This window comes from Anomaloglossus baeobatrachus, chromosome 8 (assembly GCF_048569485.1).
Source record: "Anomaloglossus baeobatrachus isolate aAnoBae1 chromosome 8, aAnoBae1.hap1, whole genome shotgun sequence".
In the NCBI taxonomy this organism is placed as follows: domain Eukaryota; kingdom Metazoa; phylum Chordata; class Amphibia; order Anura; family Aromobatidae; genus Anomaloglossus; species Anomaloglossus baeobatrachus.
In genome coordinates, this window is record NC_134360.1 from 45,805,475 (window position 1) to 45,830,263 (window position 24,789).

Here is a 24,789-nt window from a genome sequence, read left to right on the forward strand (position 1 = left end):
TCCAAACATGTCTGCTATCTCTCTGATGGATTTTTTCTTTTTTTCAGCCTCAGGATGTTCTGCTTCACCTCAATTGAGAGTTCCTTAGACCGCATGTTGTCTGGTCACAGCAACAGCTTCCAAATGCAAAACCACACACCTGTAATCAACCCCAGACTTTTTAACTACTTCATTGATTACAGGTTAACGAGGGAGACGCCTTCAGAGTTAATTGCAGCCCTTAGAGTCACTTGTCCAATTACTTTTGGTCCCTTGAAAAAGAGGAGGCTATGCATTACAGAGCTATGATTCCTAAACCCTTTCTCTGATTTGGATGTGAAAACTCTCATATTGCAGCTGGGAGTGTGCACTTTCAGCCCATATTATATATATATATAATTGTATTTCTGAACATGTTTTTGTAAACAGCTAAAATAACAAAACTTGTGTCACTGTCCAAATATTTCTGGACCTAACTGTACATTGTAACAAATGAGTAGACTTGTGCTGATAGTGTTAACAGGGACTTGTCTATTGTAAATAACATTGTCAGAGCTGTCAGATCCGTACCCTTCTGATATAGATGGGTGTCGTCACGGGGTCCTTCTCCCAATATCACACAATAAAAAGAGCAAGATGATTAAACAATCCAAAGAACATTTATTCCATCAAATAATCCACCACACAGAGGGTAAAGTAGTCCATTAAAGAAATAAATGTCCCGGGTATCAGTCACAATCCTCCAGCCGTCCTTTTCCAGGGAAGTTGGGTTTCTCTCAGGGATGATGCCTGTAGCCGCAGCTTCTCCCCCAGAGGATTAATCTTAAGGCCCCGTCACACACAGAGATAAATCTTTGGCAGATCTGTGGTTGCAGTGAAATCATGGACATATTGTTCCATTTGTACACAACCACAAACCTGGCACTGATTGTCCACAATTTCACTGCAACCACAGATCTGCCGCAGATTTATCTCTGTGTGTGACAGGGCCTTTACTCTCTCTCTCTCTCGTCTCTCAGCCAGAATGAATAATCCCCCAGGTAAACAGAGTTTAGGTGAATTCCAGGTCCGGCAGGGGGCGATTAACCTGCAAACAGGACAATGTACACAAAGGAATACACAGAAAGGACAGAGCACCACACCTAAAATATGAACCTACACAAAATGATACAAAACCCACAATATCACACCATCACAACAGGGTCTTTCCATTCACTAACAGCAAGCAGAGATCTTAAACTGAAAATACACAAAATATTAACTCTTTCCCGTCCCAAATTGTGTGATCACATCACGGCAACCTGAAGTGACAGTACATGGCTGAGCACGCTCCGTGCCATCCTTGTAGATGCTCTAACAGTCAGGATCAGAGATAACTGCAATCACGGCATCTATCTGAATAGACACAGCGGGCGGTTCCGTCACCGCCAGCCCTGCACCTGCCAGATGTACTGTAGCACTGCCAGGCAGTAGCGCATTGACGTAGAAAGAGCCGCGGGGTGTCGTATGAGCCATCAAGGGGTCGATCACTGGAAAGCGCCATATTCGGCCTTAAAGGGATTTTCCACTTTCACTTGTTGACCATTGGAGCGGCATCGCTGGCGCAGTGGGGGGGGGGAGCAGCATCGCTGGCGCAGTGGGGGGAGCAGCATCGCTGGCGCAGTGGGGGAAGCAGCATCGCTGGTGCAGTGGGGGGAGCAGCATCGCTGGCGCAGTGGGGGGGAGCAGCATCGCTGGCGCAGTGGGGGAAGCAGCGCGCCTCCTTCTTGCCTTTATGAAGATTTGGCAGCCTCTCTTTACTAAAGCTGGGAAACCGCTTTTAAGATAAAAGTTTTTAATTTATAATTTCTCCCTTTACCAGTCCGAGTGACTACAGATAACCGCAGAGACTAACAATGCGCATCTGTGATTGGCTGCCAGGGTCATGTGATGCAATGCTTACAGCAGAATAAAAATATATATATATATATATATATATATATATATTTTATTTTTTTTTATGGGTTACCCTTTTAAGGTTAATTTACATAAAACTAGAGAAGCCCTCTAAAGGGATATGCTATGGAGAGAAGGGGCGGAGTCAGGACCTTCTCACTGATGACCCCTGTACACACAGCAGTGACAGCGGCTGCGGTTATCGCCCACCTTTGCCCCGTACGGCCTTTGCCCTCTTCCCCGGCTGCTTCCTCGGCTTCTTGCAGTCGGTCTGCACATCCGCGGAGCCTCGGCGCTTCCCCATCCCGCTCCGCACTGCCTCCTCAGCCACACATGCTGCTGTTGTATAACAAACGCAAAGGAAGTCACGTGCTCCACAGCTCACTCCTGATTGGCTGAACGTCCCTCCAGCCTGACAGAGACATAAAATCTCGCGTGAGTTCCGTTGCCAGGGAGATCAGCCTCTTCCGCTGAGCGGGGATTTCAAGATGGCGGATGACGGAGAGCAGGTGAGCGCGGAACATGGGGTCATGTGGCTACTTCCCGGAGCTCGTACAGAAAGCAGAAGCCTCCAGTATAAACTGACAGCGACGTCTGAGATGTGTAGTCTGATACTCATTACTATTCTGCTGGTGCAGTCACTGTGTACATACATTACATTACTTATCCTGTACTGATCCTTAGTTATATCCTGTATTATACTCCAGAGCTGCACTCACTATTCTGCTGGTGCAGTCACTGTGTACACACATTACATTACTTATCCTGTACTGATCCTGAGTTATATCCTGTATTATACTCCAGAGCTGCACTCACTATTCTGCTGGTGCAGTCACTGTGTACACACATTACATTACTTATCCTGTACTGATCCTGAGTTATATCCTGTATTATACTCCAGAGCTGCACTCACTATTCTGCTGGTGCAATCACTGTGTACATACATTACATACTGATCCTGAGTTGCATCCTGTATTATACTCCAGAGCTGCACTCACTATTCTGCTGGTGCAGTCACTGTGTACATACATTACATACTGATCCTGTACTGATCCTGAGTTACATCCTGTATTATACTCCAGAGCTGCACTCACTATTCTGCTGGTGCAGTCACTGTGCACATACATTACATTACTTATCCTGTACTGATCCTGAGTTATATCCTGTATTATACCCCAGAGCTGCACTCACTATTCTGCTGGTGCAATCACTGTGTACATACATTACATACTGATCCTGTACTGATCCTGAGTTATATCCTGTATTATACCCCAGAGCTGCACTCACTATTCTGCTGGAGTCACTGTGTACATACATTACATTACTTATCCTGTACTGATCCTGAGTTACCTCCTGTATTATACTCCAGAGCTGCACTCAATATTCTGCGGGTGCAGTCACTGTGTACATACATTACATTACTTATCCTGTACTGATCCTGAGTTACCTCCTGTATTATACTCCAGAGCTGCACTCACTATTCTGCTGGAGTCACTGTGTACATACATTACATTACTTATCCTGCACTGATCCTGAGTTACCTCCTGTATTATACTCCAGAGCTGCACTCACTATTCTGCTGGTGCAGTCACTGTGTACATACATTACATTACTTATCCTGTACTGATCCTGAGTTACATCCTGTATTAGGCTATGTGCGCACGTTGCATAAATACATGCAGTTACGCTGCGCTTTGTAGCGCAGCGTAACTGCATGCGTCCTGCGTCCCCTGCACAGTCTATGGAGATTGTGCAGGGGCCGTGCGCACATGGCGTTTTAGAGCGCAGCGCTTCGGCTTCTGCCGAAGCGCTGCGTTCTAAGAAGTGACATGTCACTTCTTCCTAGTGCTTTGCCGGCAGCTTCTGCTCTGTCTATGGCAGGAGCTGCAGGCAGAGCGCATGGAATCGGCTTTTTTTTTTCCACTACGGACATTTCTGCAGCGATTTAAAGCGCACATGTGCTCTTCAGATCGCTGCAGAAATTTCTGCAGTGACTGTACGCAACATGCGCACATAGCCTTATGCTCCAGAGCTGCACTCACTATTCTGCTGGTGCAGTCACTGTGTACATACATTACCTTACTTATCTTGTACTTATCCTGAGTTACCTCCTGTATTATACTCCAGAGCTGCAGTCACTGTATCCTGTACTGATCCTGAGTAATATCCTGTATTATACTCCCTTTTCTGCAGGTGCAGTCACTGTGTACAGAATAGTGAGTGCAGCTCTGGAGTATAATACAGGATGTATATAATCAGCTGGTTACAAGTGTAACAAATCCTCAGCTAAATAAAGTATTAGGCCTGTAATGATCTGAATGATGAATCTCTTCATCATCAATAAGGAGCGTTGATGTTAAATTGCTTTTTGTAAAATATATATTCGGAAATAATTTAAACTTTTCATTATAAATCTTTAAACTCTTTCAAATCTTGGTACAAATACTTGTGGTTTTTCCATTTTTCCCCTTTCTTTTCTCCCGTATACAGCAGCAGACCACAAACACCGTCGAGGAGCCTCTGGACTTGATCCGGCTGAGCTTAGACGAGCGCATTTATGTGAAGATGAGGAACGACCGAGAGCTCCGGGGGCGGCTGCACGTATGTGTCCGGATAACTGGGCCTGTATGTTATGTTATGGGCTCTGCCATTGTTAATCCTTCTCATCTTGCCATACAGGCCTATGATCAGCACTTAAACATGATACTGGGGGATGTAGAAGAAACCGTCACCACTATAGAGATCGATGAGGAAACCTACGAGGAGATCTACAAGGTATTTTCCAAAATCTGTCCTGCTCTGTTCTGTTAAAGAGACTCAGAATACCTGATCAAACCCATTATAGACACTCGTTCATCATGGCGGAGCCAAATATTTAAAGGGAACCTGTCACCAGTTTTTTCACTATTAAACCAAAAGTATCACCTTCTGCAGCTCCTGGGCTGCATTCTATGAAGGTGCACCTTGTTGCTGACGCCCCTTGCAGACCCCAAAAATAACTTTATAAAATCTGACCGACATGTATGCTAATTATCTGATCTAGTCGGATGGGAGTCCTCTTTTTCGGCTCCTGTCCCTCCTCCTGCCGCTGTTCGCCGTCCTCCTTTCATGATTGACGTGGATGACTCCTCCGTCATCATCCACGTTGTTCTGCCAAATCTTGTGCCTGTGCAGAGTCATTCCCGGCTCGCGCAGTATGCTCTGCCCCATCGCGAGCGAAAACATAGTTGCCTTCGCGCGAGCCGGTGCGATGTTTGCGCATGTGCGAGATTATGGTCGGCGCTTTGCATGACGTCATCTGTATCTGTGGTGCCCCTGACCTGGTCAGGCACCACAGAGTACTGCACCCATGCTGGGACAGTGCATCCAGGTAATTCCAAAAGGCCAGGATGAGGTGTACACACAAACACATAGTGACCAGGTCTCCCACACCTTTAGAGAGGACCCTTGGGTAGCCCTGCAGAGGCTAACTTTCAATTCTCAGCAAGGGGTGTAGTGGAGGGGCTGGAAGCTAAGCTGCAGTGGCAGACAGGAAAAGGAGGAGGAGCAAGCCAGTCTGGAGGAGTGTACAGAAGTTGCTGAAGGAAGCAGATGTACAGCCACGCTAGCCAGACCCTGCAGGTGTGGTAGCCCTTAACGGGGGAGTACAGAGACCAGAAAATCAGCCTGAAAGACACCTGAAGAGAGGCATTCGAGTACGGGGATTGCTGGTAACTACGCACGCACAGGGAACAGGTCCCTAGAGCAGACATCAATCTGCTGATCTGCTAAACCTGCCGCTGCAGGGGGACTAGAGGTTCCACACCAAAGATACAGAGGTCAAGCTCCAACAGCAACAGGGGGACCCATGAGGAGATTGGGCCAGAAGCCATCTCACCAGGTCCACGCTGCCGGCAAACGGGCCAGAAAGGGAAGGAGAGGCAGTAGCAACTTTCCCTGGATGAATCCCACAATACTGCAAGTCAGGGGTTATCCGAAACACAAGAAGTGCAAGGAAGGCTAGTTAATAAGCTACCCTAAGAACGGCCTGCAGGAATTCCTGGTATAATCTCAGCATTGCCCGGGTTTCTCACCAACCATCCAAAAGTGAGTAAACAAGTTGAAAGACTTTCTGGACTGTGTTTGAGTTATTCTGTGACCTGTGGTTCCACACACACATACCCCAGCCCCTGGGGCCATCCTCACTCTCGGGAGGCCATAACACCAGACTGCAGACATCATCAGCCCCAGACGCTCGTCAAACTGCAGTGGCGGTCACCCCTCACCCTGAGCGCAAAACCGAGAGTGGCGTCACGACTCCTATACAAGTGAACCTGACATACCTGTTGCCAGAAGAGTCCCTACAGAGAAGTCCCCGCAGTGCCCTGCAGGTGACCGCTGCAGCGCTGTGGTGGGCGACTCACATCATCCTTGTACCCGAATTAATTCTCGTGCCTGCGCACGTAGCTCTGCCTCCACATTAATGCGCACGCTCTGGCCACAGTTTATCTAATCATTACTGGCAGCTAATACCCAGCTTTCCCTGGAGCTAGTGCACAGGCACAAGATGTGGCAGAGCAACATGGATGAGGACGGAGGCGTCATCCACGTCAATCATGAAAGGAGGACGGCAAGCAAGGCCAGAAGGAGGGACAGGAGCCGAAAATGAGCACACTCCTCTGACTAGATCAGGTAATTGGCATACGTGGCAGTCAGATTTTCTAAAGTTATTTTTGGGGTCTGCAATGGGAGTCAGCAACAAGGTGCACCTTCATAGAATGCAGCCCAGGAGCTGCAGAAGGTGATATTTTTGGTTTAATTGTGAAAAAACTGGTGACAGGTTCCCTTTAAACGTAGCTTCCCATTTTGTTTTCCCTCTTCTCTGCCCTTAATTGGCTCTATGAAGCCAGAGCTGTCAATCAAAGAAAAGAGGGAACAATCATTCTGTGCTGACTTTCCATTTAATCCAGGATATTTTTATTATTTGTGATCTGGAAAATCTAAAAAATGAGTTATTATAGGGTTTGCCCAAATGTGTCTGAAATGCATGTTTCTAAATATTACAGCATTATACAAGCTGAGCATATCAAAAAGGTTTTTATATAATCATTTGGGGGTCTTGGGATGTATACTCCCACTTTTTTGCAAGGCATTTAAAGTTCTACAACATAAATCCTGTAAAGCTGGGTTTACACACTGCAACATCGCAACCGACATCGCTGTAACGTCACCGGTTTTGTGACGCAATAGCGATGTTGTTTGCGATGTTGCAGTGTGTGAATCCTATCAGCGACCTGGCCCCTGCTGTGAAGTTGCTGGAAGTTGCTGATCACTACAAGTCGTTCAGGACCATTCCTAGGTCCTTTGTTTCCCGCTGTGCAGCATGAAGTTTCAGTGTGTGAATCCTTTTCAGCGACTTTGTTAGCAACTTCCCTTTCAAAAGGCTGCTTATCAACGTCCCCAACAACCAGCCAGGTCGCTCTGCAGGTCCGGATCGCTGGTAAGTTGTTGGCCAGGTTTGCCGGGTTGAACGCTCACCAGAGACTTAGCAGCGACTTATGGAGATCGCTATTGCGTCACCAAACCGGTGACGTTACAGCGATGTCCTTTGCGATGTTGCAGCGTGTAAACCCAGCTTAAGTAAACTTTAAAGGAAACCTGTCATCACAATTTAACATGTTTAAAGGGGTTGTCCACTACTGTAACATTGATGTCCTATCCTTGGGATTGATCATCACTGTCTGATCGGCCGGGGTCCGGCACCACCACCGATCAGCTGTTCTCGTTGCTGGTAGAAGTTGGACAGAAATGCCCAGTTCCTGCGCTGCTCTATCTTCTGATAGCCGGGTACTGCACATTCACCTCCTATTGCTTTGAATAGGAGGTAGATATGCAATTCCCTCTGCAGCCATTATCAAAAGAAGGGGCGGCTCCGAACTGCGCATTTCTGGCCACAAACTACCGCCACTGATCGTAGCTGACAGGCCGGGGTCTGACACCCAGTACCCCGGCCGATCAGACATTGATTGACTATCCTAAGGATATTCCATCAATGTTAAAGTAGTGGACAACCTCTTTAATGTAAAGTTATGGCCATAATGGGGCTGTTATACTGATTTAATAGATATTTGCAGCCTGGTTGTTGTTGAATTTATTATGGACGTTTTGGTACAGTATCCCTTTTTTTTTTGTGCATCAAGGCGGGACTGTGGGTAGGTTTTTCAGCTCTGCCATGGCCCCTCCGCATGTTTAGCAGCTTTTTTAAACATTTTGTGCTACCACCACCGGCAGCAAGGGTGGCGCTTGCACACATTGCTCTCCATGGGGTCTTTGGCAAAATAACACCAAGGGCAGCGCATACACAAACTGAGATCTCGGCTCGTCGTTGAGCCGATGTCCGAATCTGCCCATCTACCGTCCACTGTGCCATTTTGCTGAAGATTGTCAGTGTGTGCATGCGCCACCCCCAGCACCATTTTGGTGAAACCCCCAGGGAGAGGACTCTGCACAAGTGCCACCCCCAGGGAGATGAATGTGCAGAAACGCTGCCCTTGCTGCGGGCGGTGCTAGCACAAGATTTAAAATAGAGGCTCGTACAAACATGGTGGGGCCGCCCGATGCATGAAGACCTTATTGCACCAAATCTTCTATAATGAATTCGGCAAGAACCATGTTGTGGATTTCTACTTTACAGGTATCTTTAAATCAGTATAACAGCTCAATTATGGCTTATCTTTAACATATTACCGTACTTTTCAAACTATAAGACACACTTTTTTCTTTGTCGCTCCATTGGGAGACCCAGACAATAGGGTGTATAGCTTCTGCCTCCGGAGGCCACACAAAGTATTACACTTTTAAAAAAGTGTAACCCCTCCCCTCTGCCTATACACCCTCCCGTGGACCACGGGCTCCTCAGTTTTATGCTTTGTGTGGAAGGAGGCACACATCCACTCTCCGCTGGTCACCCGGTGCTGGTTCCCCTAGGGTGCCGGGATATATAGATATATATATCTCCGTTCGGAAAGGCTGTATACCCTTTTCCCATATACCCTCAGTGGTCACTCTCCTAAGAGACAACAGCATGTCGTCCACAAGGAGCAAAGCTACTAAGGCACAGGTTTTTTTCGCGGCCTGTACCTCTTGTGGGGCTATGTTGCCTGCGGGATCCACCTACCCTCACTGTGATCAATGCTCGACTCCTGCCACGCTTGCTCAGCCGGAGCCGCGGGCACTTGTGGGCCCCTCGGCTCATGTAGATCCCCCGGCTCCCCCTAAGCAGTCTGCAGGGACAGAGTCACCGTTGTTGGCCTCTTTCGCTGAGAAACTCTCTGTCACTTTCTCAATCCATTGCACAGTCTATGGACAAATGGTCATCTAAGCTCCTTGAGGCATTGCAGTCCAGACCGGGCCCTTCACAGGCCCCGGCCCCTGTTAGTTTGTCTCCTCCAGGCCCTTCTCGGTCCGCGCCGCAGCGCGCCCCCAGTATAGCCCCTAGGTCTCAGGCGGAGGAATCCTGCCCGGATCGCAGCCCCAGACCTGCTAAGCTGCCTCGCTGGGATTCTTCCCCGGCCTCCTCACGCTGCTCTGGATCCCAGTTTGAGGACTCTCAGGAAGAAGAGGCGGACGTGGGAGCTCAGGGCTCTGACCCTGACTTCGCCCTTAACCTGGATACTCCTGAGGGGGACGCCTTAGTAAATGATCTTATCTCGTCCATCAACCAGGTGTTGGATCTCTCACCACCGCCTCCTCCTGTAGAGGAGTCGGCCTCTCAGCAGGAGAAACACCAATTTCGATTCCCCAAACGTTTTTTGATCACTCTAACTTCAGGGACGCTGTCCAGAAGCCCAGAGCGGTGCCGGACAAGCGCTTTGGGAAACGGCACACTGACACGCGTTATCCCTTTCCACCTGAAGTCGTTAAGGGCTGGGCTCACTCTCCCAAGGTGGATCCTCCAGTCTCTAGATTGGCGGCTAGGTCCGTTGTGTCTGTTGCCGATGGCTCATTCCTGAAGGATGCCACTGACAGACAGAGCTCTTGGTGAAGTCTATTTATGAGGCCACGGGCGCGTCTTTCGCCCCGGCCTTTGCGGCCGTGTGGGCTCTACAAGCAATCTCCGCATGTCTGACTGAGATTAATGCTGTCACGCGGAATTCTGCTCCGCGTGTTTCTTCTTTAACCTCTCAGGCATCAGTCTTTTCATCCTACGCCATGAACGCCGTCCTGGACTCTGCTAGCCGTACAGCGGTGGCATCCGCTAACTCTGTGGCAGTCCGCAGGGCCATGTGGCTGCGCGAATGGAAGGCAGATTCGGCTTCCAAGAGGTTCTTAACCGGTTTGCCGTTTTCTGGCGACCGTTTGTTTGGCGAACGATTGGATGAGATTATTAAGGAATCCAAAGGAAAGGATTCCTCCTTACCCCAGGCCAAACCTAAGAGACCTCAGCAGAAAAAATTCCAATCGAAGTTTCGGTCCTTTCGTCCCTCCGCCAAGCCCCAATCCTCTTCGTCCAACCGGCCGGAGAAAGGCCAGAGGAACTCCTATGCAAGGCGGTCCAAGTCACGCCCCCAAAAGGCCGCAGGAGGCACTGCCTCCAAGACGGCCTCCTCATGAATCTCGGCCTCATCTAGCCACATCCTCGGTCGGTGGCAGGCTCTCCCGCTTTGGTGACGCCTGGTGGCCACACGTCCAAGACCGATGGGTGAGAGACATTCTGTCTCATGGTTACAGGATAGAGTTCAGCTCTCGACCTACGGCTCGTTTCTTCAAAACCTCCCCACCCCCCGCACAGGCCGACGCACTTTTTCAGGCAGTGGACGCTCTAAAGTTAGAAGGAGTGGTGATTCCCGTTCCCCTTCAGGAACGTGGTCGCGGATTTTACTCCAACTTGTTCATGGTGCCAAAAAAGGACGGGTCATTCCGTCCCGTTCTGGACCTCAAGCTGCTCAACAGACAACGATGTCACAAGGAGACTTCCTAGCATCGATCGACATCAAGGATGCTTATCTCCATGTGCCGATCGCACCCGAACATCAACGTTTCCTGCGTTTCGCCATCGGGGACGAACACCTCCAGTTCGTCGCATTGCCCTTCGGCCTGGCGACAGCCCCACGGGTTTTCACCAAAGTCATGGCATCCGTCGTGGCGGTCCTGCACTCTCAGGGCCACTCGGTGATCCCCCTACTTGGACGATCTCCTAGTCAGGGCCCCTTCTCGGGTGGCTTGTCAACAAAGTCTTACCGTCACTCTGGCGACTCTCCAGCAGTTCGGGTGGATCATCAATTTCCCGAAATCCAAGTTGACGCCGACCCAATCACTGACTTACCTCGGGATGAAGTTTCATACCCAGCCAGCGTTAGTCAAGCTACCGCGGGACAAACAGCTTTCTCTGCAGGCAGGGGTGCAATCACTTCTTCGGAGTCAGTCAAACCCATTAAGGCGCCTCATGCACTTCCTGGGGAAGATGGTTGCAGCTATGGAGGCAGTGCCGTTCGCGCAATTCCATCTACGGCCACTCCAATGGGACATTCTCCGCAAATGGGACGAGTTCGGCTTCCCTCGACAAGAACATCTCTCTTTCCCTTGCAACCAAAACATCACTTCAGTGGTGGCTCCTACCCACATCTCTGTCTCGGGGAAAATCCTTCCTACCCCCAACCTGGGCCGTGGTCACCACGGACGCAAGTCTGTCAGGTTGGGGAGCGGTTTTTCTCCACCACAGGGCTCAAGGTACCTGGACTCCAATAGAATCGTCCCTTCAGATCAATATCCTGGAGATAAGGGCAGTATATCTAGCCCTATTGGCTTTCCATCGGTGGCTGGAGGGCAGGCAGATCCGAATCCAGTCGGACAACGCCACTGCCGTCGTCTACATCAACCACCAAGGCGGCACTCGCAGTCGTCAAGCCTTCCAGGAAGTCCGGCGGATTCTGCAGTGGATGGAAGTCACAGGCTCCACCATCTCCGCAGTTCACATCCCGGGTGTAGAAAACTGGGAAGCAGATTTTCTCAGTCGTCAGGGCATGGACGCGGGGGAATGGTCTCTGCACCCAGACGTGTTTCGAGAGATCTGTCGCCGCTGGGGAACGCCGGACGTCGATCTCATGGCGTCACGACAACAAGGTCCCGGCCTTCATGGCACGGTCTCAGGATCACAGAGCTCTGGCAGCGGACGCTCTGGTCCAGGATTGGTCGCAGTTTCGACTGCCATATGTGTTTCCCCATCTGGCAATGCTGCCCAGGGTACTACGCAAGATCCGGTCCGACTGCCGTCGCGCCATTCTCGTCGCTCCAGACTGGCCGAGGCGGTCGTGGTATTCGGATCTGTGGCATCTCACGGTGGGTTAACCGTGGGCACTTCCAGACCGCCCAGACTTGCTGTCACAAGGCCCGTTTTTCCATCTGAATTCTGTGGCCCTCAACCTGACTGTGTGGCCATTGAGTCCTGGCTCCTAGCGTCTTCAGGGTTATCTCAGGATGTCATTGCCACCATGAGACAAGCCAGGAAGCCTACGTCCGCCAAGATCTATTATAGGTCTTGGCAAATCTTCTTATCCTGGTGCTCTGATAACGGTTTTCCTCCATGGCCGTTTGCCTTACCCACATTCCTTTCATTCCTACAATCTGGAATGGACAAGGGTTTGTCCCTCGGCTCTCTCAAGGGCCAAGTGTCGGTCCTCTCCGTGTTTTTTCAAAAGCGTCTAGCCAGGCTTCCGCAGGTCCGCACGTTCCTGCAGGGGGTTTGCCACATGGTTCCACCTTACAAGCGTCCGTTGGAACCGTGGGATCTTAACAGGGTTCTGACGGCTCTTCAAAAGCCGCCTTTTGAGCCGCTGCGGGATGTCTCTCTCTCCCGTCTTTCTCAGAAGGTGGCCTTCCTGGTGGCAGTCACATCACTTCGGAGAGTGTCTGAGCTTGCAGCGTTGTCATGCAAAGCCCCCTTCCTGGTTTTCCACCAGGATAAGGTTGTTCTGCGTCCTGTCCCGGAATTTCTCCCTAAGGTGGTATCTCCTTTTCATCTAAATCAGGATATCTCCTTGCCTTCTTTTTGCCCTAATCCTATCCTCCAGTGTGAAAAGGATTTGCACTCTTTGGATCTAGTGAGAGCACTCCGGTTCTACGTGTCTCGAACGGCGCCCCTGCGCCGTTCAGACGCGCTCTTTGTCCTTGTCGCTGGCCAGCGTAAGGGCCCTCAGGCCTCCAAGTCAACCTTGGCTCGGTGGATCAAGGAACCGATTCTCGAGGCCTACCGTACTTCTGGGCTTCCACTTCCTTCAGGGTTGAAAGCCCATTCTACCAGAGCCGTGGGTGCGTCCTGGGCATTGCGGCACCGGGCGACGGCTCAACAGGTGTGTCAGGCAGCTACGTGGTCTAGTCTGCACACTTTCACGAAACACTATCAAGTGCATACCTATGCTTCGGCAGACGCCAGTCTAGGTAGGCGAGTCCTCCAGGCGGCGGTTGCCCACCTGTAAGAGGGGGCCGTTTTCGGCTCTTTTTATTGAGGTATTGTTTTACCCACCCAGGGACTGCTCTTGGACGTCCCAATTGTCTGGGTCTCCCAATGGAGCGACAAAGAAGAAGGGAATTTTGTTTACTTACCGTAAATTCCTTTTCTTCTAGCTCCTATTGGGAGACCCAGCACCCGCCCCTGTTCCCTTCGGGCTGGTTGTTCTTTTGTGTACACATGTTGTTGATGTTGATTTGTTCTTATGGTTCATGGTCTTCAGTTCTCCGAACATCCTTCGGATTGAATTTACTCTAGACCAATTTATAAGTTTTCTCCTTCCTGCTTTTGCACCAAAACTGAGGAGCCCGTGATCCACGGGAGGGTGTATAGGCAGAGGGGAGGGGTTACACTTTTTTAAGTGTAATACTTTGTGTGGCCTCCGGAGGCAGAAGCTATACACCCAATTGTCTGGGTCTCCCAATAGGAGCTAGAAGAAAAGGAATTTACGGTAAGTAAACAAAATTCCCTTTTTTCCCTCAAATGTTGGGGGAAAGTGGGGGGTGCATCTTAAGCCTGCTTTACACGGGACGACCGATCGTGCGATTTCACGATCGATCGTACCCGCCCCCGTCATTTGTGCGTCACGGGCAATTGATTGCCTGTGGCGCACAAACTCGTTTAACCCCCGTCACACGTACTTACCTCCCGGGCGACGTCGCTGTGGGCGGCGAACATCCACTTCCTGAAGTGGGAGGGATGTTCAGCGTCACAGTGATGTCACGCGGCAGCCGGCCAATAGAAGCGGAGTGGCGGAAATGAGCGGGATGTAAACATCCCGCCCACCTGCTTCCTTCCACATAGCCGGCGGGAGCCGCGGGACGCAGGTAAGCGATGTTTATCGTTCCCGTGGTGTCACACGGAGCGACGTGTGCTGCCACAGGAACGATGAACACCCGGCGCCATGTTTCATAAACAATTTTATGAAACCTAGCGACAAGTACACGACTCACGATTTGTGAGCGATACTGCGTCGCTAGGAGGTGTCACACAGGCCGACGCCGGATGTGCGTCACAAAAACCGTGACCCCCGACGAGCTATCATACGATAGATCGTCTCGTGTAAAGCACCCTTTATAGTCTGAATGTAGGGCTGCGGGGAATGAGGGTGCTGCCGTTGAGCGGGTCATTGGCGGCACGAGCATGCTGTAGCAGCACCTGCCGTGACCACGTGGACCTGCTCATTTAATATGCACGCCCATCATCCTGTCAATCCATCTCTCAGCGCTGAAGTCAGCGCTGACCGGTGGGCGGGATGATGGGCGAGGGATAAACAGCCTGCCCGCATGATCACCCCTGGCAACTACAGCCTGGAGTGATCATGTGCGGCTGTATTCACTGCCCCCCGCGCATCATCAGCAGCAGCGCGGGGTGCAGTGAATCGGTACACTCACCGGCCACGATCCCTGCACCACCGCGATGTCCTCTTGTCTGTGCCGGCAGCAGTTGTGTGGAGACTAGCGGTACGCACGCAGCCGGCACAGACAGGAGGACATCGCGATGCTGCAGGGATCATGGCCGGCTCCACTCAGCGGCGCTGCTGCTGACACAGACGGGAGGAGGAGCGATGCTGCAGGGAGTGAGGTAAGGTGAGTATAAAAAAATGTTTTTTTCTTTGTCGCTCCATTGGGAGACCCAGACAATTGGGTGTATAGCTTCTGCCTCCGGAGGCCACACAAAGTATTACACTTTTAAAAAAGTGTAACCCCTCCCCTCTGCCTATACACCCTCCCGTGGATCACGGGCTCCTCAGTTTTATGCTTTGTGTGGAAGGAGGCACACATCCACTCATGCATTCTCATATTAGTTATGTCGTTTGGAAGAATAGAGGGCCCCCACGGGGCCCCCGGCATGTTCCCTTCTCACCCCACTACGTCGGCGGTGTTGTTAAGGTTGAGGTACCCATTGCGGGTACAAAGGCCGGAGCCTCATGCCGTCTCCTTCACCATCCCTTAGCGGCTCTGGAAGAAGTGGGATCCTGAGCGGTCATCCATTTACTGGGACCGTGCTCCCTCCGCAGCCCCTGTGGGAATCTGCCGGACCGGAGTCTATTCAACCTCAGGGACCGGGCCCTGCAACTCTAAGGTACTCTGTGTCCCCATTGGGGACTGTGCAGGGAGCGCACCTTCTTCCCGGACGCTGCGGCAGCTGCTGAATTGAGAAGGCCGGCGGACTTCCGTGCCTGCTTGTCGGGCGCGGTCTCAAATTTAGTCCCCGGCTTCATCGCGGCCTAGTCGCAAAAATCCCGCCCCCGGGCCTGCCTGTCAGGGGTAAGGGCGAGACTGCCGACCTGACGTCGGATGTGAGGGACGGACCATCCTGCATGTTTCCTCCCCCCTCACTGATCTCTGTGGGGATCCCAGATTCCCGCACTTTCCTGGCGCCGCCCACGGCTCCACTCCCCCCCTGAGAGCTGCGGCAGCTATTTTTTGGCATTCTGCCGGTGGAGGATTCTCAGTGAAGAGCTCTGCAGCTCCGGGGGACCTAAGGCAGGGAATCTGGAGGACACACACTCCGCTTTTTAGCGGTCGGTAAGCCACACCGGTCACCCGGTGCTGGTCCCCCTACTGTGCCGGAATAGATACGTATTTATATATATATATATTTCTGTTCGGTCGGGCTGTATACCCTTTTTTGCCCATATACCCTCAGTGATCATTCTCCTAGGAGACAACAGCATGTCGTCCACAAGGAGCAAAGCTGTTAAGGCACAGGGTTTTTTTTTTTTTTGCGGCCTGTACCTCTTGTGGGGCTATGTTACCTGCGGGTTCCACCTACCCTCACTGTGAGCAATGCTCGACCCCTGTTTCGCTTGCTCAGCCGGAGCCTCGGTCACTAGTGGGCCCCTCGGCTCATGTAGACCCCCCTGCTCCCCCTGTCCAGGCGGCAGGGACAGAGTTCGCCTCTTTTGCTGAGAAACTCTCTGAGTCACTTTCACAATCCATGGCTCAGTCTATGGACAAATGGTCTGCCAAGCTGCTAGAGGCTTTGCAGTCCAGACCGGTCCTTACACAGGCCCCGGCCCTTGTTGAATCGTCGCCTCCAGGCCCCTCTCGGTCCGCGCCGCAGCGCGCTCCCAGGTTGGGCCCTAGGTCTCACGTGGAGGTCTCCTGCCCGGACCACAGTCCTAGACAGGCTAAGCGGGCTCGCTGGGAATCTTCCCCGACTTCTTCACGCTGCTCGGGTTCCCAGCTTGAGGACTCTCTAGAGGACGAGGCGGACGTCGCAGCTCAGGGCTCTGACCCTGACGTCTCCCTTAACCTTGACACACCTGAAGGGGACGCCTTAGTGAATGATCTTATCTCGTCCATCAACCAGGTGTTGGATCTCTCTCCCCCGCCTCCTACTGTAGAGGAGTCGGCGTCTCAGCAGGAGAAACACCAGTTTCGGTTCCCCAAACGTACACGTAGTGCGTTTTTCGATCACTCTAACTTCAGAGATGCTGTCCAGAAGCCCAGAGCGGTTCCGGACAAGCGCTTTACTAAGCGCCTCACTGACATGCGTTACCCCTTCCCATCTGAAGTCGTTAAGGGTTGGGCTCAATGTCCCAAGGTGGATCCTCCAGTCTCTAGATTGGCGGCTAGATCTGTGGTATCGGTTGCAGATGGCTCATCACTAAAGGATGCCACTGACAGGCAGGCAGAGCTCCTGGTGAAGTCCATCTATGAGGCCACGGGCGCGTCTTTTGCCCCGGCCTTTGCAGCCGTGTGGGCACTCCAAGCTATCTCAGCTTGTCTGGCTGAGATTAATGCTGTCACACGTAATTCTGCTCCGCAAGTTGCGTCTTTGACTTCTCAAGAGTCAGCTTTTTCTTCCTACGCCATGAACGCAGTCCTAGACTCTGCTAGCCGTACAGCTGTGGCATCCGCTAACTCTGTGGCAGTCCGCAGGGCCATGTGGCTGCGCGAATGGAAGGCAGACTCGGCCTCCAAAAGGTTCTTAACCGGTTTGCCGTTTTCTGGCGACCGCTTGTTTGGCGAACGATTGGATGAGATTATTAAGGAATCCAAGGGAAAGGACTCCTCCTTACCCCAGTCCAAACCTAAGAGACCTCAGCAACGGAAAATACAATCGAGGTTTCGGTCCTTTCGTCCCTCTGCCAAGCCCCAATCCTCTTCGTCCAGCAGGCCGAAGAAAGGCCATAGGAACTCCTATGCGTGGCGGTCCAAGTCACGCCCCCAAAAGGCCGCAGGAGGCACTGCCTCCAAGGCGGCCTCCTCATGACTCTCGGCATCCCCTAGCCGTATCCTCGGTCGGTGGCAGGCTCTCCCGCTTTGGCGACGCCTGGTGGCCACATGTTCAAGACCGATGGGTGAGAGACATTCTGTCTCACGGTTACAGGATAGAGTTCAACAGACATGTGAGAACCAGACGGTTTCAGATGGCATCTCTCCGCTCGGTCATCGCCTCGATGTCACAAGGAGACTTCCTAGCATCGATCGACATCAAGGATGCTTATCTCCACGTGCCGATCGCACCCGAACATCAACGCTTCTTGCGTTTCGCCATCGGGGACGAACACCTTCAGTTCGTGGCATTGCCTTTCGGCCTGGCGACAGCCCCACGGGTTTTCACCAAAGTCATGGCATCCGTTGTGGAGGTCCTACACACTCAGGGCCACTCGGTGATTCCCTACTTAGACGATCTCCTAGTCAGGGCCCCTTCTCGGGTGGCGTGTCAACACAGCCTTACCGTCGCTCTGGCGACTCTCCAGCAGTTCGGGTGGATCATCAACTTCCCGAAATCCAAGTTGACACCGACCCAATCACTGACTTACCTCGGGATGGAGTTTCATACCCAGCAAGCGTTAGTCAAGCTACCGCGGGACAAACAGCTTTCTCTGCAGGCAGGGGTGCAATCTCTTCTTCGGGGTCAGTCACACCCCTTAAGGCGCCTCATGCACTTCCTGGGGAAGATGGTGGCAGCGATGGAGGCAGTGCCGTTCGCGCAATTCCATCTGCGGTCACTCCAATGGGACATTCTCCGCAAATGGGACAGGAGGTCGGCTTCCCTCGACAGGAACGTCTCTCTTTCCCTTGCAACCAAGACGTCTCTTCAGTGGTGGCTCCTTCCCAAGTCTCTATCGCAGGGAAAATCCTTCCTACTCCCAACCTGGGCTGTGGTCACCACGGACGCGAGCCTGTCAGGGTGGGGAGCGGTTTTTCTCCACCACAGGGCTCAGGGAACCTGGACTCCGATAGAGTCTTCCCTTCAGATCAATGTTCTGGAGATAAGGGCAGTGTATCTAGCCCTATTAGCTTTCCATCGGTGGCTGGAGGGCAGGCAGATCCGTATCCAGTCGGACAACGCCACTGCCGTCGCATACATCAACCACCAAGGCGGCACTCGCAGTCGTCAAGCCTTCCAGGAAGTCCGGCGGATTCTGCAGTGGGTGGAAGCCACAGCCTCCACCATCTCCGCAGTTCACATCCCGGGCGTAGAAAACTGGGAAGCAGATTTTCTCAGTCGTCAGGGCATGGATGCGGGGGAATGGTCTCTACACCCAGAAGTGTTTCGAGAGATCTGTCGCCGCTGGGGAACGCCGGACGTCGATCTCATGGCGTCACGGCACAACAACAAAGTCCCGGCATTCATGGCTCGGTCTCAGGATCACAGAGCTCTGGCGGCGGACGCGTTAGTTCAGGATTGGTCGCAGTTTCGACTGCCTTATGTGTTTCCTCCTCTGGCGATGCTGCCCAGAGTGTTACGCAAGATCAGGTCCGACTGCCGTCGCGCCATTCTCGTCGCTCCAGACTGGCCGAGGCGGTCGTGGTACCCGGATCTGTGGCATCTCACGGTGGGTCAGCCGTGGGCGCTTCCAGACCGCCCAGACTTGCTGTCACAAGGCCCGTTTTTCCATCTGAATTCTGTGGCCCTCAACCTGACTGTGTGGCCATTGAGTCCTGGCTCCTAGCGTCTTCAGGGTTATCTCAGGATGTCTTTGCCTCCATGAGACAGGCCAGGAAGCCAACGTCCGCCAAGATCTATTACAGGTCTTGGCAAATCTTTTTATCCTGGTGCTCTGATAACGCTTTTCCTCCATGGCCGTTTTCCTTACCCACTTTTCTTTCATTCCTTCAATCCGGAATGGACAAGGGTTTGTCACTCGGCTCTCTCAAGGGCCAAGTATCGGCGCTCTCCGTATTTTTTCAAAAGCGCCTAGCCAGGCTTCTGCAGGTCCGCACGTTCCTGCAGGGAGTTTGCCACATAGTCCCACCTTACAAACGTCCGCTGGAACCCTGGGATCTTAACAGGGTGCTAACGGCTCTTCAGAAACCACCTTTCGAGCCGCTGCGGGATGTCTCTTTATCACGTCTTTCGCAGAAGGTGGCCTTTCTAGTGGCAGTTACATCACTCCAGAGAGTGTCTGAGCTTGCAGCGCTGTCATGCAAAGCCCCCTTCCTGGTGTTTCACCAGGATAAGGTGGTTCTGCGTCCGGTCCCGGATTTTCTCCCTAAGGTGGTATCTCCTTTTCATCTCAATCAAGATATCTCCTTGCCTTCATTTTGCCCTAATCCAATTCACCAATGTGAAAAGGATTTGCACTCTTTGGATCTGGTGAGAGCACTCCGACTCTACGTGTCTCGCACGGCGCCCCTGCGTCGTTCAGATGCGCTCTTTGTCCTTGTCGCTGGCCAACGTAAGGGTTCGCAGGCTTCCAAGTCAACCTTGGCTCGGTGGATCAAGGAACCGATTCTCGAAGCCTACCGTTCTTCTGGGCTTCCGCTTCCTTCAGGGCTGAAAGCCCATTCTACCAGAGCCGTGGGTGCGTCCTGGGCATTGCGGCACCGGGCTACGGCTCAGCAGGTGTGTCAGGCAGCTACGTGGTCTAGTCTGCACACTTTCACGAAACACTATCAAGTGCATACCTATGCTTCGGCAGACGCCAATCTAGGTAGGCGAGTCCTTCAGGCGGCGGTTGCTCACCTGTAAGAGGGGGCCGTTTCGGCTCTTTTTATTGAGGTATTCTTTTACCCACCTAGGGACTGCTCTTGGACGTCCCAATTGTCTGAGTCTCCCAATGGAGCGACAAAGAAGAAGGGAATTTTGTTTACTTACCGTAAATTCCTTTTCTTCTAGCTCCTATTGGGAGACCCAGCACCCGCCCCTTTTCCCTTTGGGCTGGTTGTTCTTTTGTGTACACATGTTGTTCATGTTGAATTGTTCTTTTGGTTCATGGTTTTCAGTTCTCCGAACATCCTTCGGATTGAATTTACCCTAGACCAATTTATAAGTTTCCTCCTTCCTGCTTTTGCACCAAAACTGAGGAGCCCGTGATCCACGGGAGGGTGTATAGGCAGAGGGGAGGGGTTACACTTTTTTAAGTGTAATACTTTGTGTGGCCTCCGGAGGCAGAAGCTATACACCCAATTGTCTGGGTCTCCCAATAGGAGCTAGAAGAAAAGGAATTTACGGTAAGTAAACAAAATTCCCTTCTTTTTTTTATGTGCCACAGGATGGGGGTATATTATGAGAAGGATGGGGGTATATTATGAGCAGGATGGAGGTATATAGCTGGATGGGGCCATATGCCATGATGGGGTATATAGCAGGATGGGGGTATATAGCAGGATGTGGCCATATGCCAGTATATAGCAGGATGCGGCCATATACCAGGATGACGGTATATAGCAGGATGTGGGCTATGCCAGGATGAGGGACATATACTGTATATAAAAGGCAGGAGGATGATTACCAGGATGGGGTACCTTAGTAAAGAATTTGGGGACATTACCCCCATAACAGTGTCAGCAGCAGATCCTCGCCCCCATAACAGTGTGTCATGACCACATTTTTTGCTTAAAATTTTATTTTCCTATTTTCCTCCTCTAAAACCAGGGTGCGTCTTATAGTCCGAAAAATACGGTGAATTGGGAGGACTGATCTCTTTAGGCTTTTTCAGCTATTGTCCGGCATCAGCCATAGATGTTTTCGGCTGTCGGGAGTGTGTATATGTTATGGGCTTGGGCTGAGGGCCACTTTTCGCAGCTTATGCCGGTTGATGTATCTGCAGGTACTCTCTTACTAATAAATACTCCTATATTTTTCAGTCTACGAAGAGGAACATCCCCATGCTTTTTGTAAGAGGCGATGGCGTGGTGCTGGTTGCTCCTCCCTTGCGGGTTGGCTGATGGACTCGGGGGGGTACAGTGGGGTCCACAATACCAGACTCTCATCAGCAGGATCCTTGCTTGTGTTGGCACGTCGGTTATGTCTCATTCTTTGGAAATTCATTATATCGCAGTAAGATCCTTCAAATCTCCGACCCAAAGTCTGGATCTTCTTTTCTTTCCAAACTGTTTGTCTTAAGAGATTCACCGGTTATCACTTTTTTTTTTTTTCTTTTTTTTTTTTTTTTTTTTTTCTGGGCAGATGCCACAGTTTATTTTCACTTGGATTGTTCTTTTTGTAAAAGTGGAAAAAACTTTTAGTTTTAATTGAATGCTGGTGAAATAAATCGGATACAGGTTTTACTGTGTTCAGAAAGCTTGCTTTACTTTGGAAATTACCAATAAATATGACTGGTGCCGATATTGGGGTTGTGTTTTCAATATTATGTTTTTGTCTTTTATTATAAGGCCCTGTGACCTCTTAGTGGACAGATCAATAGGTCGCTACAGTGACATCCTGTGCCCACAGGAGAAGGTAACCAGATTTTTCTGCGGGAAAACCCGCGCATTTTCCAGATAAATCCGCGGGTTTACTCATGTACAGACACTCCCCATGTTTTCCTATGGGATTTAACGAAGAGAGAAATAAGGGTGTAAGCCGCGTTAAAAACCACGGAATCCTGAAAATTGGATTAATTCTTTATCTACGATTCCTTTGGTTTGTCCTGATGAAGGAGATGGATATGTGTCTGAAACGCGTTGACCTGTGAAAATAAAAAAGGGAATTAATCAAATTTTCAGGATTCCGTGTTTTTTTTTTTTTTTTTTTGTTTTTTTTTAGCGCGGCTTACACCCATATTTTTCTCCTCGTTTATTCACCGCTACACTTTGGGTCCGCTGCTGACCACTACCAGCACATGTGCAGAAAGGGGTTGTGACTGGCACAACTCCATCAGGTGAGTGCGATCTTTAGCACTGTATCAAATCCCCATACCGGGTAAGACCCAATTTGTGCTTTTTTTTTTTTCCCACAGTTGTACGGATTTGGGGAGTGCTGAATCAATGCTGCGGAAAATGGTGCAGATTTCCCGCAGCCGCACATAACTGCGTGTCAATTATTCATGCGGAATTATCTGCGTAATTCCCACCTTTCCACTATAGAGATAGAGGTCGGGAATTCCGCATGAAATCCGCACTGTTTCTGCAGGTTTCTGCAACAATTCTGCAGAAATACCACATCAATGGATAGATGCGGATTCGGGGGGTTGCTGCGTGAACCTGCGGAAATACAGTACAGCCCAAACGTTTGGACACACCTTCTCATCTCTGTAACAACTGTTAAGAGTAGAGTTTGTGCAGCAGGCCTTCATGGTAAAATAGCTACTAGGAAACCACTGCTAAGGACAGGCAACAAGCAGAAGAGACTTGTTTGGGCTAAAGAACACAAGGAATGGCCATTAGACCAGTGGAAATCTGTGCTTTGGTCTGATGAGTCCAAATTTGAGATCTTTGGATCCAACCACCGTGTCTTTGTAGAAAAGGTGAACGGATGGACTCTACATGGCTGGTTCCCACCGTGAAGCATGGAGGAGGAGGTGTGATTGTGTGGGGGTGCTTTGCTGGTGACACTGTTGGGGATTTATTCAAAATTGAAGGCATACTGAACCAGCGTGGCTACCACAGCATCTTGCAGCGGTGTGCTATTCCATCCGGTTTGCGTTTAGTTGGACCATCATTTATTTTTCAACAGGACAATGACCCCAAACAAACCTCCAGGCTGTGTAAGGGCTATGTGACTAAGAAGGAGAGTGATGGGGTGCTATGCCAGATGACCTGGCCTCCACAGTCACCAGACCTGAACCCAATCGAGATGGTTTGGGGTGAGCTGGACCGCAGAGTGAAGGCAAAAGGGCCAACAGGTGCTAAGCATCTCTGGGAACTCCTTCAAGACTGTTGGAAAACCATTTCCGGTGACTACCTCTTGAAGCTCATCAAGAGAATGCCAAGAGTGTGCAAAGCAGTAATCAAAGCAAAAGGTGGCTACTTTGAAGAACCTAAATATAAGACATATTGTCAGTTGTTTCACACTTTTTAAGTATTTCATTCCACATGTTTTCATTCATAGTTTTGATGCCTTAAATGTGAATCTACAATTTTTAGAGTCATGAAAATAAAGAAAACTCTTTGAATGAGGTGTGTCCAAACTTTTGGTCTGTACTGTACCTGCAGAAAAGTTTGCAGGTACGATCTCCCGTGGGCACATGGCCTAACACCAGACAGCAGTGGTTGTCATGATGGAAGCTCAGCACTAGGTGGCAGCAAAGTGCATGATAATGGACCAGTTCCCAGCCTCCCGCGGTATACTAGATAGGGGTGCGTTCACACATGATCTGGACCACATCAGATCTAATGATTTCTTAACAGATCTAGGATCTGTAGCATCTCGGTGACCTCTTGTAGGGACTGTACATCGTACTACGGAGTCCCCGGCTCGGCTACCTTTTACATTTGAATAACCGTGTAGGGGGACTTTGTATTCTCTGTTGATGTTTTAACCAGTTAACCCCTAAAAAATACCTTTTTAATGAATATTTTACGATTTGACCTGCTAGTGAGGACATGGTGCCATTGCCCTGTAACTCCTCAGTTCCTGCTGCTTCTAATTAACCTGACTGGTTCTAGTGGAATGAAATCTCTCGGTAATCTCCCGCTGACCTGACCCAGTCTTAAGTGATTTCACAACATCTTGGCTGAGGGCTTTTTTTTTTTTTTTTTTTTTTTCCTCCTTTGTGCGGCATGTGTAAGTGAAACTGCTCACATCTCCCAACCGAAAGGATTATAAGTGAAATCTATCCCGGACAATTTAGAGGGTTATAGCCTTTGGATGACCTGTTTTTTTCGGGAGGATCCATGTGAAAGAAGACCTTTCACCATGTTGTACATGCCAAAGAGGCTGAAGATCTGAATCAAAAGTATATTGTATTATTTCTTTGTCGCTCTATTGGGAGACCCAGACAATTGGGTGTATAGGCTATGCCTCCGGAGGCCGCACAAAGTATTACACTCAAAAGTGTTAAGCCCCTCCCCTTCTGCCTATACACCCCCCGTGCTCCCACGGGCTCCTCAGTTTTTATTGCTTTGTGCGAAGGAGGCAGACCTGCACACACAGCTCCACAGATTGGTCAGCAGCAGCTGCTGACCAGGTCGGATGGAAGAAAAGTGGGCCCATATAGGGCCCCCAGCATGCTCCCTTCTCACCCCACTCTTGTCGGCGGTGTT

General features: G+C 50.7%; 2 protein-coding genes across 4 annotated transcripts in view; one reads left to right on the plus strand and one right to left on the minus strand.

Annotated features, from left to right (window-relative positions):
* The window catches only part of XPC (XPC complex subunit, DNA damage recognition and repair factor), a 94,490-nt gene extending 92,207 nt beyond the window's left edge, over positions 1–2,283 (minus strand). For 2 of the 3 annotated variants that reach the window (XM_075321552.1, XM_075321551.1), the window contains exon 1: positions 2,125–2,283. In XM_075321552.1, coding sequence (XP_075177667.1) covers positions 2,125–2,218 — 94 coding nt within the window. In that variant the 5' untranslated portion in view covers positions 2,219–2,283. The remainder of the gene's footprint in view (positions 1–2,124) is intronic. The other variant, XM_075321553.1, reaches the window with a different exon arrangement.
* An 80-nt stretch (positions 2,284–2,363) lies between these two features.
* Positions 2,364–21,931, plus strand: LSM3 (LSM3 homolog, U6 small nuclear RNA and mRNA degradation associated). Its single transcript, XM_075320754.1, has 4 exons — positions 2,364–2,423; positions 4,405–4,515; positions 4,594–4,689; positions 21,451–21,931. The coding sequence occupies exons 1-4, from the start codon at positions 2,403–2,405 to the stop codon at positions 21,529–21,531; spliced, it is 309 nt and encodes a 102-aa protein (XP_075176869.1). The 5' UTR covers positions 2,364–2,402; the 3' UTR covers positions 21,532–21,931.
* The last annotated feature ends 2,858 nt before the right edge of the window (positions 21,932–24,789 follow it).

Bases quoted from the DNA above. Each gene is read 5' to 3' on its own strand.
- LSM3 (XM_075320754.1), top strand. From the start codon at position 2,403: ATGGCGGATGACGGAGAGCAG. The intron at 2,424-4,404 runs GTGAGCGCGGAA...TCCCGTATACAG, and splicing joins TGGCGGATGACGGAGAGCAG to CAGCAGACCACAAACACCGT. The intron at 4,516-4,593 runs GTATGTGTCCGG...CTTGCCATACAG, and splicing joins AGCTCCGGGGGCGGCTGCAC to GCCTATGATCAGCACTTAAA.